The 19,845-nt window shown below is 35.9% G+C and overlaps 2 protein-coding genes across 2 annotated transcripts; one reads left to right on the forward strand and one right to left on the reverse strand.

The window, feature by feature from the left end:
- Nucleotides 1-74: 74 nt before the first annotated feature.
- Nucleotides 75-19,490, reverse strand: LOC133325236 (uncharacterized). The gene is made up of 6 exons (XM_061534017.1): nucleotides 19,273-19,490; nucleotides 15,887-16,133; nucleotides 2,624-2,750; nucleotides 1,274-2,556; nucleotides 335-619; nucleotides 75-274 (listed from the first exon to the last, which is right to left on the reverse strand). The coding sequence occupies exons 1-6, from the start codon at nucleotides 19,477-19,479 to the stop codon at nucleotides 75-77; spliced, it is 2,349 nt and encodes a 782-aa protein (XP_061390001.1). The 5' UTR covers nucleotides 19,480-19,490.
- LOC133325237 (uncharacterized) lies at nucleotides 14,735-15,664 on the forward strand. Its single transcript, XM_061534019.1, has 2 exons — nucleotides 14,735-15,074; nucleotides 15,135-15,664. Exons 1-2 carry the CDS (start codon nucleotides 14,735-14,737, stop codon nucleotides 15,662-15,664), a joined length of 870 nt encoding a protein of 289 aa, XP_061390003.1.
- Nucleotides 19,491-19,845: the final 355 nt, after the last annotated feature.

Raw genomic sequence — 19,845 nt, forward strand, 5'->3', positions numbered from 1 at the left:
TTTAAATAAAAACATAAAAATACATTTTTTAAAAATTAAATGAAAAATGCATTCGATTTTTTGCTCGGTCATCATTAATCATCCTCATCGTCCTCATCTTTTAAAATACCCAATCGTCGCGCCACCTCTTTAACATTGGCAATGAATTCTTCCTGGACCAAATTAAAACTCATGGCCAACAAAGCTATGCCGAATAGTAAATACAACGAACAATAGGCAATGGATTGTTCGGATTCATCTTTAACACCTTTGGCTGGAACAAAATCGCCAAACCCTAAAAATATTTTTTTAAAAATTACTATGGAAAATTATTTTCAATCACCAACGGTCTCACCAATTGTTGTCAGTGTTATAAAACAAAAATAGGCCGAATCCAAAAATGACCATTTCTCCCAGAATGCAAACAAGGCTGCCCCGCCCAATATATAACTAATGACTAGAAAAACACACAACCATATTGGCACGGGACGGTCTTTGGGTGGTATATCACCATAATAATCACTCAAGTCATCGCCGTACATGGAATCGTCATCGTAATCATAACTGGGTCGCCTTCGAACTTGTCTTTTGACAGCAAATCCCATGGGTGACATAATACGCGGTGAGGGTGGTAAACGTTCTGAAATAAAAAAGAGAACAAATAGAAATATATCATCCTGAAGTTTTATCAGTAGAACTGAATCTTTGAAAATATTCTTAAGGAACAATATGGGTGGACCAATGCAGGTGTAGATTTTTTTAGAAATCAAGGTTAGCTTTCCACTGGCTCACACATTCATGCATTTTTTAAAGAACCCAAATCCGAAAATCTGGATTTTTAAAAACTAAATTTTTGACGAATATTTTTTAATGAACAAAAATCTACATTTTAAAGAATATTTTTTTAAGAACCTTGATTTCTAAAATATATATTTTTGCTAGAACCAAAAATCTGATTTTTAAAAGATTATTCTTTCTAGGAAAATAAGAAAGATTTTTTTAAATATTTTTTAAAATGACTAAATCATTTTTTTAAATATTCAGCAGGATTCAGCCTGCAAAATAGCCAGGCTGAATCCCATTTTGTTGTTTTTATAAAAAAACACTATTTATTAGTGGGGAATGTATGGCATTTTCCGCCGAGGGGTAAGCCAGGATCAGTACCCTTATTTTTTTGTTGGGATATTCCCAGAAGCTATTTATTGCTTCTATTTTGTAAAAATAAAATACAAATGGTATCCAAAAACCACCCGTCAACACAACTAATTTTTCAATATTGTTTTTTTCCACTTACCTTGTTTTTCTTTACGCTGCCGTCTTTCTTTTCGCATCGATGATCGGTGATATTCGATATCATCATAATTTCTATCACCACGATCTCTTCTCTCCATATGCTGTAGACGCATATATTCATCCGGATCTTCAAGATATTGATCTTCATATTCTTCATCGTAGATTTCATGTCGACGCGGTGATACACCACGTTTTGTTCGATGCGGTGACGTGTACTCTGGCAATTCCAAATGATTGCCATACCTCGAGTTGCCATTACTTGGCAGGGGACCAAGTGACGTTTGTCGACCCAAGCTACCACGACGTCCTGTTGGATTTGGCATAGAGCGGCGATTCGAAGCGCCAGCATTTATGTGATTTGCCGTGTCGTCATTAAAATGTCTAGACGACGAACGATGTGTTGGTGATTGTGGGTGCGGATTTAAATTATTCTTATGGAAGGCTGAACGCGGCATTGATTGACTGCGCATGTAATTTTTATTACGCGATTCACGATGTTCCATTTCTGTGATGGCATAACGATTGGAAATGATGGGTGTTTTACGTACCACTTCCTCATCGACATCTTCGTAGTGGGCTGCCGATAGACGAGGATCGACGGACTTCGCTCTGGCCCTGGCACTTGAGTGCGGCATTGATTTGCCGCGCACCATTGCCTGGTGGGAGTTCAGGCGATTAAGTTCTTTTGATTCCCTTGATTCTCGGGAGATTTCATCACGTCGCAATTGTGGTGATCTCATGGAACGAACACTCATTGCCCGTTTTGTTGCAGGTGGTAGATCTTCAAAATCTTCCACCGAATCAAAATGTTGTTTTGATCGACTCAAATGTCTTTCCCGCTCGACAGTGTGCCGATCCCGCATGCGATCACGACGACTTTGACGGCTACTAAAACGCCCTGGTCGATTAAGGGTCTGAGTGTATGGCGGGCTTTCATTGAACATTTGTTCATCATCATAGGGATGTCGTTGAGGTGGTGCAGTCATCCTATGTGGATCACGACGACGATCACTACCTCCGCCAGTGCGACGATCTGGATATCGATCATAATCGAAATCACGTTCATATCCATTACGACCCACTGTCCTTAGTTCAGGATCTGAATAGGCATGCTGCAAACCACTCTGTGGCGGTCGCTGTGACATTCGCATTGATCTGCGAAATGATGGTGGTGGTTGAGATCGGGATGTATAGCGTGGTGCACGTATCGACCGCTGACGTGCCCGACGATTTTTCTTCGAATTACGGGTGCAAATGTAACAACAAACACGCCAATAAATGAAGCTGCAAGAAGAAATGGAGATTTTGAAAATATTTCCATGAAGATGAGGATTTTAATTTCAAAACATACCGAAACGATGAGGCCATGACATCACCAATATTCGAGAGACAAAGCAGCATCAATGGTATACCGACAATGGCGTAAAATATTGTGGTCACTTTACCCCAATCGGTTCGTGGTGAAATGTGGCCATAACCTGAAAAAAATTGTGTTTTTTTAAAAACATCGAAAAAATAGGCGGGGATTTTTATAGATGGTTTTTGCAATGAAGAAAAAACGTGGATTTTTAATGAAATTTTTTAAAAAATATTTTTTTTTTTCAAGGACCAAAATAAGTCTTGAATTTTTAAAAGAAAAATTTTCAGGGACTACAATAAGGCGTGGATTTTTATACCCTACACAACTATGTTGTCAGGGTATTATAGCTTTGTGCAGCCCCAAGAGTTTGTAACGCTGCAAAATATTGGTCCAAGACCCACTTTTAAGTATACCGATCGTCATATCTCGACTAGCTGAGTCGATCTAGACATGTGTGTCCTTCCGTCTGTCCATTATAATTTGTAAACAGGATACGGGCCACAGTTATGGACCAATCTTCACGAAGTTTTGCATGAAGGATGGGTTCTGGCCAATGAAGACTCCTATTATTTGATCGATCAATATTTTGGGGATGAAATGGACCAAATACTTAATTTTTGTCCGTTTTTCTGGTCGCTCCAGAGGCCGCAATTAGGGCCCGAATATCGCGAAATTTTATGAAATTTTACATGGATAAGGGGATCGGGCCAAAGAATATGCATGTCTGTTTTAATAAAGATCGATCAATATTTAGCGGGTCAAATGAACCCGACTTTTGTGTGAAAAATGACAAAATTTGTATTCTATGACGTATATAATTACTCCTGAAGGACATAGACCCGAGAATAGTATATCCAAGAGGATTGGTTGACCTTTAAATCGATACCAATTATATTGTCGTATGTACTCGGACGTGGGAGTTACACGTAAATATTTACAGGTGCTTACCTATTTAGATAGTATTTAGTAACTCATTAACATTATGGGACAGAAATATACCGCTGATCGCTTTAAAATTTTCCAAGAGGTTCCAGTTAGGGTCAAGGACAACGCCTATAATTTTCGACGATGTTCAGATAATAATTTTCGGATGAAGTGGACCAAACACATAATTTTTTTGTGTTTTTTTTTTTTTCTAGACGATCTATAGGCGACAATTATAAGTCGAACATTACAACACAACCCACGGTGAAGGGAATATAGACAAGTAGTTAGAAGGAATATACTGATGTGCTGTTTGCCTCTTATCGAGAAAGAGGGTGCAACTCTAATGAACTATTGCTCAGGCTCGGAATAAAACTTCGAAGAATGTTAGAGTTCCATAATAGTAGTGTAGGGTATCGTATGGTCGGCCCCGTCCGACTATACTGCTCCGCATACTGGTTAAATAATATTTTTCAAGGACCAAAAAGGTTGGAAGTTTTTAAAAATATTTTTTTTTTATTCAGGGGCCAAAATAAGGCGTCATTTTTTTAAAGAATATTTTTTTCAGGGACCAAAATAAGGCGTGGATTTTTAATCTCTAATATGCTTGGATTTTTAAATAATATTTTTCCAGAGAGGCGGAGATTTTTATACCCTACACAACTATGTTGTCAGAGTATTATAGCTTTGTGCAGCCCCAAAAGTTTGTAACGCCGCGAAATATTGGTTCTAGACCCACTTTTAAGTATACCGATCGTCATATCTCGACTAGCTGAGTTGATCTAGACATGTTTGTCCGTCCGTCTGTCCATTATAATTTGTAAACACGATACAGGCCACAGTTATGGACCAATCTTCACGAAATTTTGCATGTAGGATGGGTTCTAGCCAATGAAGACCCCTATTGTTTTTGGTAAAGATCGGTTAATATTTAGGGGGCGAAATGGACCACATACTTAATTTTTGTCCGTTTTTCTGGTCGCTCCAGAGGCTGCAATTATAGCTCAAACATCGCGAATTTTTACATGGCGAACGGGGTCGAGACAAAGAATAAGCATGCCTGCTTTGATAAAGATCGATCAATATTTAGCGGGTCAAATAAACCCGACTTTTGTGTGAAAAATGACAAAATTTGTATTCTATGGCATATATGTATATTTACTCCTGAAGGACAAAGACCCGAGATAGTTGATAGTAAATCCAAGAGGATTGGTGACCTTTAAATTGATACAAATAATATTGTCGAATGTACTCGGACGTGGGAGTTCAGATATTATTTAGCAATTCATTAAAATTATGGGACAGAAATATACCGCTGGTCGCTTTAAAATTTTCCAAGAGGTTCCAGTTATGGTCAAGGGCAACGCCTATAATTTTCTATGATGATCAGATAATAATATTGGATGAAGTGGGCCGAAAACTTATTTTTTTTGTTTTTTTCCAGTCGATGACCAGCAATCAGAAGGGCTTTACTGAATATTTTGCCCAGGCTCGGAAAAAAATCCGCAGAAAGTTAGAGTTCCGTGGTAGTTGTGTAGGGTATCGTATGGTCGGCCCCGTCCGACTATACTGCTCCGCTTACTGTTTCTTAAATAATTTTTATTAACATTTTATGTCTACGTACCAATATTGGTCTGGATTATTTAAGAGCATTTTTTCAAGGGCCTTTGGACGTGGATTTTCTTAAAGAACACTCCATTGTGTTATTACATACAAATACCCCCAAAATAACAATAATTCGCACACTTCTTTGACTAAATTAAAATCCTCACGCTTCTGTTACCACAATTCGGCATATCAAATTTAATTCTTTGGAATTTACCGACCAACCATAAAACAAAGGCAATGGAGTTGATGGTCTTATTTGATCTACTTTGAAGGTTAGAAACAACCCACAAAAGAATTATCGCATTGTTCAAAATAGTTCTGTGGCATAAATTTGATTTTACAAACAACTTCCGAAATTAAAACGAGCTGCTCATATCCGCACACCAAATTTCCAAGATTGTGGCGAAGACACACGCTTTGTGTGTTCAACAATGCAGACAACAAATTTCCTCTATGGATAAATTAGAAAAAAAAACAAAATAAAAATATTTGTATGGAAAAACAACTCAACGCTTTTGTTGGTGGCGATATTAGTACCCATTATGATTTGGGTTTTTAGTTCTTCATTCCATTTTTTGTTTGTTTTTAATTCACCGGTCAATAAACCTCTGGCACGCAATTTCCCATTCATCGCCCAAGATAATTGTGAGAATTTTTCCTGAGAGAGTAAATTTGTGAATGATGTGAATTTATTTCGAGATGTGGACTAGAACGACCTTGCCTTGTGTTGTTTAGGTTTTTGGGCTTCATTGCTGGCCCATTAACTGTAACACACATTTTAAAAGTCAAGGCAAATTAAAACCGAATTGAGAGGTTTCTTTTGCAGTTGCCTTTTATTTGGAGTTTTACTTTTTGGCCAAATCAAAAAACTAATTGTACCATAAAATAAAACACACAACTATTGAGAAAAATAGCAAAATTAGGTGATCATTCAACCGGATGATTGGTCTGTATGTAAACATACTATTTACACATACATAATAATATAGGAGGTGTTTTACGGGGTGATGAGATTAAATGGATTATCTCACAAAGGCCTGGGTTTTTTTAAAGAATATTTTTTGAATACCATAACAATCGTGGAGTTTTTAAAGAATATTTACTTAAAATCGAACGAAAATATACATAAGACCTATATCAAAATCTGAACCGATTTCAATGAACCATATCACACATCATTTTTCCTCAATTGCATTCGCTATGCAATCGGAGAAATATTGGGAGTTTGGTGTATCATTCACAAAAAATTGGACGAATTTATATATGGGAGCTATATCTAAATCTGAACCGATTTTAACAAAACTTCGCAGACATCAATCTGAACCTAATTTAGTACTCTGGGCAAAATTGTGTCTCAATCGAAAAAATATTGGGAGTTTGGTGCATCATTCACCAATATATGGAAGCCATATCTAAATTTGAACCGATTATAACAAAACATTGCAGACATCAATCATTCACAAAAAATCGGACGAACATCAGACAGACACCAATCTGAACCTATTTCAGTACTTTGAGCAAAATTTTGTCTCAATCGGACAAATATTGGGAGTTTGGTGTATCATTCACCAAAAATCGGACGAACCGGTTTATGGGAGTTATATCTAAATCTGAACCGATTATAACAAAACTTCGCAGACATCAATCTGAACCTAATTCTGACTCTGGGCAAAATTTTGTCTCAATCGGACAAATATTGGGAGTTTGGTGTTTCATTCACAAAAAAAAACAGTGAGCGGAGCAGTATAATCGGACGGGTCCGACCATATGATACCCTACACAACTTCCATGACAATCTAACTTTGCGTTATTTGCACCCTCTTCACACACGACTAAAGATCGTTTCCACGACAGAGGGGTCTACGATCCGAAACGACCCGAGTCTTACTCGGCCAACGTCTGTCATCTCAGCCCATTGTGTAAAAGCAATAGGGCTGCTACAACAACAACGACTAAAGATCAACAAATATTACTAATATTCAGTAGACGAGGGCTGAACTTGTCCAGATTCTCTTTACCGTACGTTATGTTGTGATGTTGGGCTTTCATCTGCGGCCTATAGATAGACTCAAAAAAAAGTTTTCGGACCACTTCATCCCAAAATTATTATCTGATCATCACCGAAAATTATAGGCATTGTCCTTGACCATAATTGGAATCTCATGGAAAATTTCAAAGCGATCAGCGCTATATTTCCGCCGTCTAGTGTGGTAATGGGTTACTAAATAATGTCTGAATACGTAAGCACCTGTAAATATCTAAGTGTAACTCCCATATCTAAGGACATACAACCATATATTTGGTATCAATTTGAAGATCAACCACTCCTCTTGAACATACTACCAACTTCTCGGGTCTATGTCCTTTAGGGGCAAATATATACGTCATAGAATACAAATTTTGCAATTTTTCACACAAAAGTCAGGGTCCATTTGACCCGATAAATATTGACCGATCTTTATCAAAACAGGCATGCTTATTCTTTGGCCTGATCCCCGTTCTCCATGTAAAAATTCGCAATGTTTGGGCAATAATTGCGGCCTTTGGAGCAACCAGAAAATCAGACAAAAATAAAGTTTTGGATCCATTTCATCCCCTGAATATTAACCGATCTTTTCCAAAAACAATAGGGGTCTTCATTGGCCACAACCCATCCTACATGCAAAATGTCGTGAAGATTGAACCATAACTGTGGCCTGTATCGTGTTTACAAATTATAATGGACAGACGGACGGACGGACACACATGTCTAGATCGACTCAGATAGTAGAGATATAACGATCGGTATACTTAAAGGTGGATCTAGGACCAATATTTCGCGGCGTTACAAACTTTTGGGGCTGCAAAAAGTTGTAATACCCTGACAACATAGTTGTGTAGGGTATAACAAATCGGACGAAACTATATATGGGAGCTATATCTAAATTTGAACCGATTTTAACAAAACTTCGCAGACATAAGTAAGGACCTGATTTTGTCCCAATCGGATAAATATTGGGAGTTTGGTGCGTCATTTACATAAAATCTATTTATGAGCTATTTATAAATCTGAACAGATTTTAACAAAACTTCGCATACTTAATTATGGACCTGATTCAGTGCGCTGTGCAGAATTTTGTTCCAATCGGACAAATATTGGCAGTTTGGTGCGTCATTTACATAAAATCGGACGAAACAATATATGAGAGCTGTATCTAAATCTGAACCCATTTCCTCCAATTTCAATAGGGTTTGTCCTTGGGCAAAATAAATGAACTGTGCCAAATTTCATCCAAATCGGATCATAAATGCGACCTGTACTTTGTTCACAAAAATACGTGGACAGACGGACGGACATGCGTAAATCGACTCAGAAAGTGATTCTATCTATATTCTCAAAAGGAACCATGGGTCTCTCGATTCCTTTTGTACCACAGTGTGGTGAAGGGTATAAAAATTTAAGCATCGAAGCAGGCATGAATTGTTAAAAAATAAAATTTTTCAGAGATCACAAAAGGTGTGGATTTCTTTAAGAATATTTTTTGAACACCACAACAGCAGGCCCTATCTACTCCTCTATTCTATCTCCGATATATAGAAATTACGTGTTAGAAATAATATGTTTTTAGTATTCTCATCACTCCACTGACTAGCTACCTTTTTGGCAATGTTAACAATCTTATAATTGATATCTGGCGCCCAACTACGCAATTGTTTATCAGCGGTATTTTAAGTGTTTTGATATAAACAAAAATCAAATACTATTTGGTGGGGTTGTGGTGAACATTCTGATTTTTCAAAATGTCAATTGCTATACTTTTTCGTTTATTTTATTTTTTTTTAGTTAAATATATATTTGAAAGATTTGTTATTGTTGAAAACATATCCCTTAAAAAATCCACGTTTATGGGATTTAGAAAGATGAAAAAATACTTTTGAAAAATAAATATATTTTTTTAATTTACTCTAAATGGCCCTGAAAAAGCGCCAAATATTGTTTAACAATGATTCTAAATATTATTTGAAATCTTCTAAAAAGTCCCGTGGTAATTCCTTTGAAAACCACAGAATAATATTTGTCACCTTCAAATGGGGACGTCACATTTTTTTTGGAAAAAATCTAACCAGATTCATCATGTTATTTTCTGTGAAAAAAAAAAACTTAAAATTGCTTTGAAAACATTAATAACAAAAAACCCTAATATTTTATTATTGGCGTAAATATTTTGTTTATGTGGACATAGGACCTCCACATCCATATCAGGAATGATAAACAATTTTATTAAAGCCATAAAGTTTTGTTACTCAGTGTAGGGAATATAAATCTTATTTGTGGTCTGGTTACAAAAAATCTTAACGTTACTCTTATTATTATTCTGGCTGATGCACTGGAAAAAGAAAGATCGGCATGTTGAGGCCACATAAAACGATTTAAAGTTGAACAACCCAAATTACCCGCATGACGATGTCAATGGCCTACCATTACAAGGGATTCATACCTCTGCAGTGACATTGATGGCCTTGTTATTCGTAGAATTTTGTTTATATCAATGTTAACTTTCTTTGATCCCTCAGGAGTCACCCACCACCACCTCCATCACTTGAGGATTAACCATCCGAAATTCCCAAGCAAATTATGTCCAGATACAAATTGAATGATAGGAGGACATTAAGAACAACACCAAAAGTGACATGGCTTTTGTTTTTGCTTTACAATTAGAAATTATAACAACAAAAACAAAATCAAATTACGTGATTGACGAGATCACGTCTGCTCACTTGAATATCGTACGTGATCAATGGGCCAGTGACAATCGTTGTTGTTGCCGTTTTGCGCAAACAAAGAAGATGGGAGGTGGTTGTGGGTTTTGTGGGTGGGTAGGCAGGTTGTTCGGTAGATATCTTCCATGTTATTGCAGCCAACCAGGCAATAAGCGAGCCAGTCAGTCAGCTATTGATCGATTCGCTGGTGGCTACGTATTGCGCATGCACAAGTAGGCCTAACTGATTATTGTGTAAAAATGTAATATATATTTATGAATCGACAGAATCTGTTAAGCTGTAATTTATGTCCAGCCATTAAGTCATTTAGATGGCAAACGTATCGAATCGATTCGCAGACAAAGAGAATAAGGATAGGAGATGATAATAAAATTGTAATGTTTACAAAAATGTACCAAAAGGTACATTTTTTAGATTTTAAAGATTTTAAAGATTTTAAAGATATTTTGCAAGGAACATAACATTTTTCAGAATATTTTTCAGTGACAATCAAGGGCGTGGAATTAATATTTTTTTTGAAGAACCAACTTGAAAGAACTAAAAATAGGCATGGATTTTTTAAATTTTTTTTTAAGGACATGAAATGGGCATACATTTTTATACCCTTCACTATTCTGTGGTACAGGGTATTATGTCATTGTGCATATGTTTGTAACAGGCAAAAGGAAACGAGATAGACACATGGTTCCTTTTGAGAATATGCATAGAATCACTTTCTGAGTCGATTTATGCATGTCCGTCCGTGCGTCCGTCTGTCTGTCGATGTTAAATTGTAAACAAAGTACAGGTCGCATTTATAATCCGAATTGGGTGAAATTTGGCATAGGTCACTTATTTTTGTCCAAGGACGAACCCTATTGAAATTGGGAAAATCGGTTCAGATTAAGATATAGCTCCCATATATATTATCGTCCGATTTAATGTAAACGGTCCCTATATATATATTTCGATTTGCATGAAATCTGGCACATCGTAATGAATTAGGTCTAGAATGATGTGTGTTAAGTTTCGTGACAATCGGTTCAGATTTGGCTATAGCTCCCATATATATTTTCGTCCGATTTAAGGTAAATGGTGTACCAACGTGCCTATATATCTTTCGATTTGCACGAAATTTGGCACAGCGTAATGAATTAGGTCTAGAATGATGTGTGTCAAGTTTCCTGAAAATCGGTTCCGATTTGGATATAGCTCCCATATATATTTTCGTCCGATTTAATGTAAATGGTGTACCATAGTGCCTATATATCTTTCGATTTGCACGAAATTTGGCACAGCGTAATGAACTAGGTCTAGAATGATGTGTGTTAAGTTTCGTGACAATCGGTTCAGATTTGGTTATAGCTCCCATATATATTTTCGTCCGATTTAAGGTAAATGTTGTACCAAAGTCCCTATATATCCTTCGATTTGTACGAAATTTGGCACAGCGTAATGAATTAGGTCTAGAATGATGTGTGTTAAGTTTCGTGAAAATCCGTTCAGATTTGGATATAGCTCCCATATATATTTTCGTCCGATTTACGGTAAATGGTGTACCAATGTGCCTATATATCTTTCGATTTGCACGAAATTTGGCACAGCGTAATGAATTAGGTCTAGAATGATGTGTTTCAAGTTTTCTGAAAATCAGTTCCGATTTGAATATAGCTCCCATATATATTTTCGTCGATTTAAAGTAAAAGGTGTACCAAAGTCTCTATATATACTTCGAGGTAAATAGTGCACCCATGTTCCTTCATATGCTTCGATTTGCACAAAATTTGGCTTAGCGTACTAAATTGATAGAATGAGTTTCGGGAAAATCGGTTTAGATTTCGCCATATCTCCCATATATATTTTCGTCCGATTTTATGTAAATGGTGCACCAAGGTCCCTACATATATATATCCACTCTTCTAAACTTCTAACGGTTTTTAATCAAGGACAAAAAATTTGTTGACAACTGTCATATTTTAGATGTGACTGCATAAAATCCCGTTATTTTTGTTATAAGCAAAGCGACGCTTTGTGTGTGATTGTATGTTGGTGCCTATAGAAAAAATAAAATAGAGTCAACTGAAGAAAAAACTAAAAAATTAAAATGAAAACAGTGAATTCGTGATAAAATATGTTTTAAATGGTAAGTTTGTCTTCCTCTCATATAAATATTTTAGTAACGTGTGTAAAAATAATCAATTAGGTCCAAACAACGAGGAAAGCATTGCGGGAGGCAATAAATAAAATACGTAATGAAGGTAAAAGCTACAGCGAAATTCAAAAATATTTAAATGCTCCAAGAAAATAATGCAGTAAAGTATAAGCCAAAACCAGAAAAAAGGGGAATGAAATCAAAAATTTCAGAGCAAACAAAAAGAAAAATATTGCGCCATGTCAAAAAGGACCCTTTTGTTACATCTTCGGCATTGAAAAAAGAGTATGATTTGAATGTTGATACATCTACAATAAGAAAAATGCTAATTCAAAACGATTTAAAGGCTAAAAGTGCCGGAAAGTTCCGTTCCTCTCAAAACGAAACATAGGAAAAAGGTTGGAGTTCGCAAGGAAACATGTGAATAAGCAGGCGAACAAGTGGCGAAATATTTTGTGGTCAGATGAAATAAAAGTAAATTTGTTTAACTCTGACCGAGTCGTACCTGTTTCCGAAGACTTTCCTAATACCGATTTTCATCCTAAATATACCATTAAAACCGCTAAACATGGTGGAGGAAATGTAATGGTTTGGAACTGTTTTTCCTATATGGTACTGGGCCTATATATAGAATTGAGAATGTTATGGACGCCAATTTGTACACAGAAATTTTAAATGACATTTTTGATGCCTTATGCTGAATGGAATACTTAGATGGGTGTTTCAACAAGACAACGACCCGAAACACACGTCTAAGCGGGATAAAGCCGAAAAAAATGAAGTTTAAAGCTGGCCTGCAAACTTGTGGAGAGAATGAAAATGGCTCATAAAGGAAAGAATCCTTCTAATAAAGATGAGCTGTGGACATTGATCAAAGCTGCGTGGGAGAATATTCCAATAAAGACTTGCCAGGCACTTGTGGACTCTATGCCAAGAATGCTTAGCAGTAATAAAAAATAATGGTCATGCTACTAAGTACTAATCAACAATAAGTGAGAATTAAATTAATTTGTTTCTATTAGTACAGGAATTTTCAAAAAAAGTTACATGACTCTATTTTATTGCACAGCCAAAATTAGTGTTTATGAAGTATTTTTATTTTTATTGTTGTGTTATGTTCTTAATTACCATGTGAATACTGTTATATTTTATGTTTGTACATAAATAAAATATCCAAAAGAAAAAAGTTAACAAAAGTTAAAAAAAAATCGCTGTTGACTCTATTTCATTTCACACCACTGTATACCCTTCGATTTGCACAAAATTTGGCATAGCGTACTGAATTAAGTCTAGAAAGATGTGTATTAATTTTCGTGAAAATCGGTTCAGATTTAGATATTGCTCCCACATAGAGATTATATTTTTAACAACGCGGTGTACCGAATTGCGTGTATCAATTTTGCTATAAATTCCGTTTTCCATAAATTTTCCCCATGTTACTCAGACGGCTCTAAGTCTGCTCGAATGAAATTAAAGTTAGGATAGGTTGGCGAAATAGGGAACATAGACATGCAATTGTTAGGATACATATGTACAATATACCCAAAGTGGTGAAGGGTATCATGTAGTCGGCCCAGTCCGACTTTACTACTTTCCTTACTGGTTTTATAGAAAATTATTTTCAGAAGCAGAATAATAATATAATAATTTTTCAAGTACCAATAGATGGCTTGGATTTTTTAAATATTATTTTATCAAAGACCAATAGATGGCGTGGATTTTTTAAATAATATTTTTTTCAAAGACCAATAGATGGCGTGGATTTTTTTAAATATTTTTTCCGAGTTTTATATAAAGCGTGGATTTTTTAAATATTATTTTCAAGGGCCAAAGGATGGTGTGGATTTTTTTATAGAATATTTTTTTAAGGACCAAAATATGGCGTGGATTTTTCATGGAATATTTTTTCAAAGACCAAAAGATGGCGTGGATTTTTCTAAAAAATATTTTTTTTCAAGTACCAATAGATGGCGTAGATTTTTTAGAAAAATATTTTTCGAGGACTAGCAAAGGCTTGAATTTTTTGAAGAAAATCCTTCAGATACCATCACTGGGGTGGATTTTTTTGAAGAAAATATATTTCAGGGACCCCAATCAGGCGTAAATTTTTAAGCAATATTTTTTTTCAGGAACCTCAACAAGGCATAGATTTTTAGTACAAATGTGTGCGATATTCCATCCCAGCCACATTTCGAATCATTGGTTACAGCTACTTACATTATTGGCCATTAACATGATATCAAAGTGTGAGAGAGAGGCCTGGGGGAGGTGGATAGTGATGTACAACTATCAAGCCAACAAAAAAACAATAACAACAAAACGATGACGTTTTTAGCCATTGTGCGATGATGTGTACAAAGAAACAGACAACACAACAAATTCTTATGTTTAAGGCCGGCTATGCTTGAGTGAATTGTGAATTATTGTCACAGAGACCACACATTCACGCACCAGTCACATACACACACACGGACTCACACACAGGCAGACGCTCATATCACTTAAGAAGAAGACAAGAATATGGCAGAACAACAAAATAAATTTATAAAATAGTCTGAACTTCACAACAAATGGAATATTCTTTGATCGCCCACGCTAGAGGGTACACGCGTATTACGGAACTTGTCGGGAAAATAAATCACAACAAAATAACAAAATAAAAAAAAAGATTTAAAAAAATGAGAACTTTACAATTAAGTGTGATTATCCTTGTCATGGCCGCGGTTGTTGTTAATGCCCAGGATAAGTGGGTATGGTCGAAGGGTAAACATCAAAAAGCGGCCGGCTATTATCCCTCCGCCAGTAAAAAAGTTTACTATACTGAGGAGGGAGAGTCGGAGAACTATGCCCGCCGTGATCGCGAACCGACCACAAGGAAACCTTTACCCGGTGAGCTGCCCAATGATGACATTGATGATTATGCGGATGATAGTGAGACACCGCCCACCAAACAAAATAATCCCTATCCCACAGGAGGAGGTGGTGGTGGTGGTGTGGGCCCCTTACAACCTGGTTTTGGTGTACAACCCGGCTTTGGTGTACAACCTGGGTTTGGTGTGCCACCCAATCCAATTGGAGGCGGTGGAAGTTTTAATAGATTTCCACAATTTGGTGGTGGTTCAGCGAATTTCCCTGGTATTTTAGTGGGCCCTGGAGGACCAACCGGTGTCATTGGACGTCCCCAAACACAATTTCCTCAGCAACCCGGTTTTTCTGGTTTTCCTGGTTATAATACACAGAATTTTGTGGGTGCTGGAAATCCTGGTTATAATCCACAATATTTGGGACAACAGCAACCTGGATTTGCAGGAGCGTATCCTCAACAACAATTTGGTGCAGTAGCACCGCCACCACCACAACAACAATATCCACAATTTACCGAAGGTTATGGCTTGTTGGGTTACAATCAGGCACCCAATGGATTTGGTGGACCAAATCCACTTGGTTTTAATGGTGGTGGATTTCCTCCCAATTATCCTGGCGGTAATGGTTATCCCAACTATGATGAATACTCGGGAAAAAGTGCCAATGTCAAGGCCAGTAGTGGTGCCGCGGGGGCTGATAAAAAAATCGATGATAAAGTAAATAAAAATCTGAAACGTCTTTAGAGACACACGAACACATTCACACACATACACACACACTTCGTTGTATTTTATCACATTCCATTTTTTTAAGTTTAAGTTTTCTTTATAAGATTTTTTTCTGTGTTGAAAAAAAAAACAACAAAAAATAATATTTAATTTTTGTAAGCTTTACATTTGTTATTAATTCCTGTTGCATATTTGTTCTTCATTTTCGTATTTTTTTTGTAATGCCCACTTACTTACCTATTGTTGTAATAACAATTATCGAATAAAACAATGATCCAGCGAATGTCCATTGTGTCGTATTGATATTGTCATCGCCATCCCAGCCATCACTCTTCATGGCTGTCAATATTTGCTTTTCGAATATCATCAGCTTGCTTTCAATGGAGGTCTTCCATTCGGTTTCCTGCAGGAAGGTTTGATTCTCCGAATGGGTCCAAATGATCTCCGTTAAATTGTTGCGCATTTTGTGAATGCCCGTTTTGACCTGGAAATAAAAAACAATGTTGTTCGAAAAAATAATTTTTCAAAGACGAAATTTAAACCGGTAGATTTTTTAAAGAATGTTTTTTTAAGGACCAACAATAGGAGAGGTTTTTTAAGAATATTAATTTAAAACCCAAAAGAATAGTTTTTCAAAACCCAATGGGGGGATATTTAAAAGAATAATTTTTTCATGGACCTACACAAGGCGTGGAATTTTAAAGAATATTTTTTAAGGACATACAGAAGGAGAGGGTTTTTAAAAGAATATTTTTTCAAGGTCCTAAACAAGGCGTGGATTTTTTAAAGAATATTTTTTCAAGGACCTAAACAAGGCGTGGATTTTTTAAAGAATATTTTTTCAAGGACCTAAACAAGGCGTGGATTTTTTAAAGAATATTTTTTCAAGGACCTAAACAAGGCGTGGATTTTTTTAAAGAATATTTTTTCAAGGACCTAAACAAGGCGTGGATTTTTTAAAGAATATTTTTTCAAGGACCTAAACAAGGCGTGGATTTTTTAAAGAATATTTTTTCAAGGACCTAAACAAGTCGTGGATTTTTTAAAGAATATTTTTTCAAGGACCTAAACAAGGCGTGGATTTTTTAAAGAATATTTTTTCAAGGACCTAAACAAGTCGTGGATTTTTTAAAGAATATATTTTCAAGGACCTAAACAAGGCGTGGATTTTTTAAGAATATTTTTTCAAGGACCTAAAACAAGGCGTGGATTTTTTAAAGAATATATTTTCAAGGACCTAAACAGGGCGTGGATTTTTTAAAGATTTGCGAATCTGCACTTGGAATGTGCGCACGTTGTACAGAACAGGCGCAGTGTTTCACGTTGGCGGATGTACTCAAGAAGTACAAAGAAGATATTATTGCCTTACAGGAAATGCGATGGAAAGAGAATGGCGTAAGTAAATCAGAAAATTACGTCCTGTATTATAGCTGCCATCAAACGAGGCGTGAGTTTGGATGCGGTTTTATGGCTAACAGGAGAATATATGACTTATACAACAATAAATTTCTAAGCATATTTTAGGGCAGATGATCACCTAAAGGTTTTCTATGGCGGGCATCGGTTAGGATTCTACAGGCGGATTAAATCCTGAAGGACTTCTATACACAGAATATATCTATAGATAGAAGACTAACCAGGTTTTAGCCTTCTGTCCCAACCTTTAATTTATTATTTAGCAATTCAGTCCCTTGGTGGGTATGGAATTGAAATATGTCAATATAGGCCTGTAGGCATATGTTTGTAACAGGCAAAAGGAAAGGAGATAGACATAGAATAGAATCACTTTCTAAGTCGATTTACGCATGTCTGGTTGTCCGTCCGTCGGTCGGTCCGTCCTTGTATTTTTGTGAACAAAGTACAGGTCGCATTTATGAGCAGATTTGGATGAAATTTGGCATAGGTCACTTATTTGGCCCAAGTACGAACCCTATTGAAATTGGAAAAATCGGTTCAGATTTAGATATAGCTCACATATATATTATCGTCCGATTTGAGGTAAATGGGTCACCAAAGTCCCTCTATATCCTTCGATTTGCTCGAAATTTGGCACAGAGTACTGAATTAGGTCCATAAAAAGTTTCGAGAAAAGGTCTAGATATAGCTCCCAAATGTGTGTTAATGTAAATGGTGCACCAAAGTGAAAATCGGTTCAGATTTAGATATAGCTTCCATATATATGTTCGTTCGATTTAAGGTAAATGGTGTACCAAAGTCCCTTAATATCTTTCGGTTTGCGCGAAATTCGGCACAGCGTAATGAATTAGGTCTAGAATGATGTGTGGTAAGTTTTCTTGAAAATCGGTTCAGATTTAGATATAGCTCCCATATATATTTTCTTCCGATTTTAGGTAAATGGAGCACCAAAGTCCTTATATATCTTTCGATTTACACGAAATTTGGCATAGCGTACTGATTTAAGTCTAGAAAGATTTGTGTTAAATTTCGTGAAAATCGGTTCAGATTTAGATATAGCTCCCATATATATTTTCGTCCGATTTAAGGTAAATGGTGCACCAAAGTCCCTTAATATCTTTCGGTTTGCGCGAAATTTTGCATAGCGTACTTAATTAATTGTAGAAAGATGTGTGTTAAATATCGTGAAAATCGGTTCAGATTTAGATATAGCTCCCATATATATTTTCGTCCGATTTAATGTAAATGGTGCACCAAAGTACCTATATATCTTTCGATTTGCACGAAATTTGGCACAGCGTAATGAGTTAGGTGTAAAATGATGTGGGTTAAGTTTCCTGAAAATCGGTTCAGATTTAGATATCGCTCCCATATATATTTTCGTCCGATTTAAGGTAAATGGTGTACCAAAGTCCCTCAATATAATTCGGTTTTTTGCGAAATTTGGCACAGCGTAATGAATTAGGTCTAAAATGATCTGTGTTATGTTTCCTGAAATCTGTTCAGATTTAGATATAGCTTCTACATCTGACCAAATGAAAAATTTAATATCGGTTGCAGAATGACATGTGTATGGATCCAATTTCATTTTATTGGTACTTTAAAAATGCGTTGTTAGGATTCATCCGTTGAATATACCCAAAGTGTTGTGTGTATTCCCATATTCCCATTTTTTTACAAAAAATATTACGTATACTTAATTTTTTTGAAACATTTGAAATAACTCATACGCCGGCTGACCTCTATGGCCCGGCTAACGAAATTAAATATTGGTATTATAATAAATAAATTAAATAATTCAAAATTATTAAATACTAAATACCAACTGCTATATAATTCATAACAATAATTCCAAAATACATATTATTTTATATAAATTTAATTCCCGTCCAAAATAACTCAAATTTTTAGTCAAAAACAAGTGATTTGTTCCCATATGACATTTTCTTATAATTCCATAATTCTATAAAAATTGCTAATAAATAAAATAGAAAATAAAAAAAAATTGGCGCCAAAATATACAACGTCGGATTGTATTCTTTTGATATCGAACAACAACAACAACAACAGAACAGCATGGCGCAACAAATCATATTTTAGCCAGATGTGAATAAGACGCGTATAAAACCACAATAACAACAAATGATGAAAAGAAATCAAAGCACATAGAACAGCAACAACAACAAAAACAACAAAAGCGATCTTACCTCAGCTTCGTGTTCTCCTTCCAAATGCTGAAACAAATAGGCACCGCCGACACAATAGCACACCACCATCAGAATCAATGTCACGTGCGACACAATACAAGTGATGACTTTCCACGAAAAGCAGATGGCGGTGACACATCGTCCACGTTCCGGCTTGACAGGCTCAAGCATGTGCGGTGGCAATGAATGAGCACGGCGGCTCGACATTATGTCCGGTTAGCAAAATCAAATGCGGTAAATAGGTGAGTATATATATAAATATATATGTATATATAGATATGTGTGTCTAGGTGTATGTGTCTATATGAACGATCGATTTATGAGACCCGCTGATCAATTTATTTTCTTTCTTCTCCTGTCTGGTCTTTCACGTTTGTTTTTTGTGTGCGGTGTTCGACTTTGGCTGAAATTAAAAGAAATATTGATTTTCTGTTTAAATTATGAAATCAAATCAATTGCAGATGCGAATGTGGGTGTTCTCAATATCCGATTAATTAAAAATCAATTAATTTATTATGATTGTTTTTTTTTCTTGAATAAATTATTAATTGCAGACAGGGTAATTGATGTTGC

The sequence above is a fragment of the Musca vetustissima genome, unplaced genomic scaffold (genome assembly GCF_032173495.1).
Source record: "Musca vetustissima isolate MV318-11 ecotype Yass unplaced genomic scaffold, APGP_CSIRO_Mvet_v1 utg18700, whole genome shotgun sequence".
Classification (NCBI taxonomy): Eukaryota; Metazoa; Arthropoda; class Insecta; order Diptera; family Muscidae; genus Musca; species Musca vetustissima.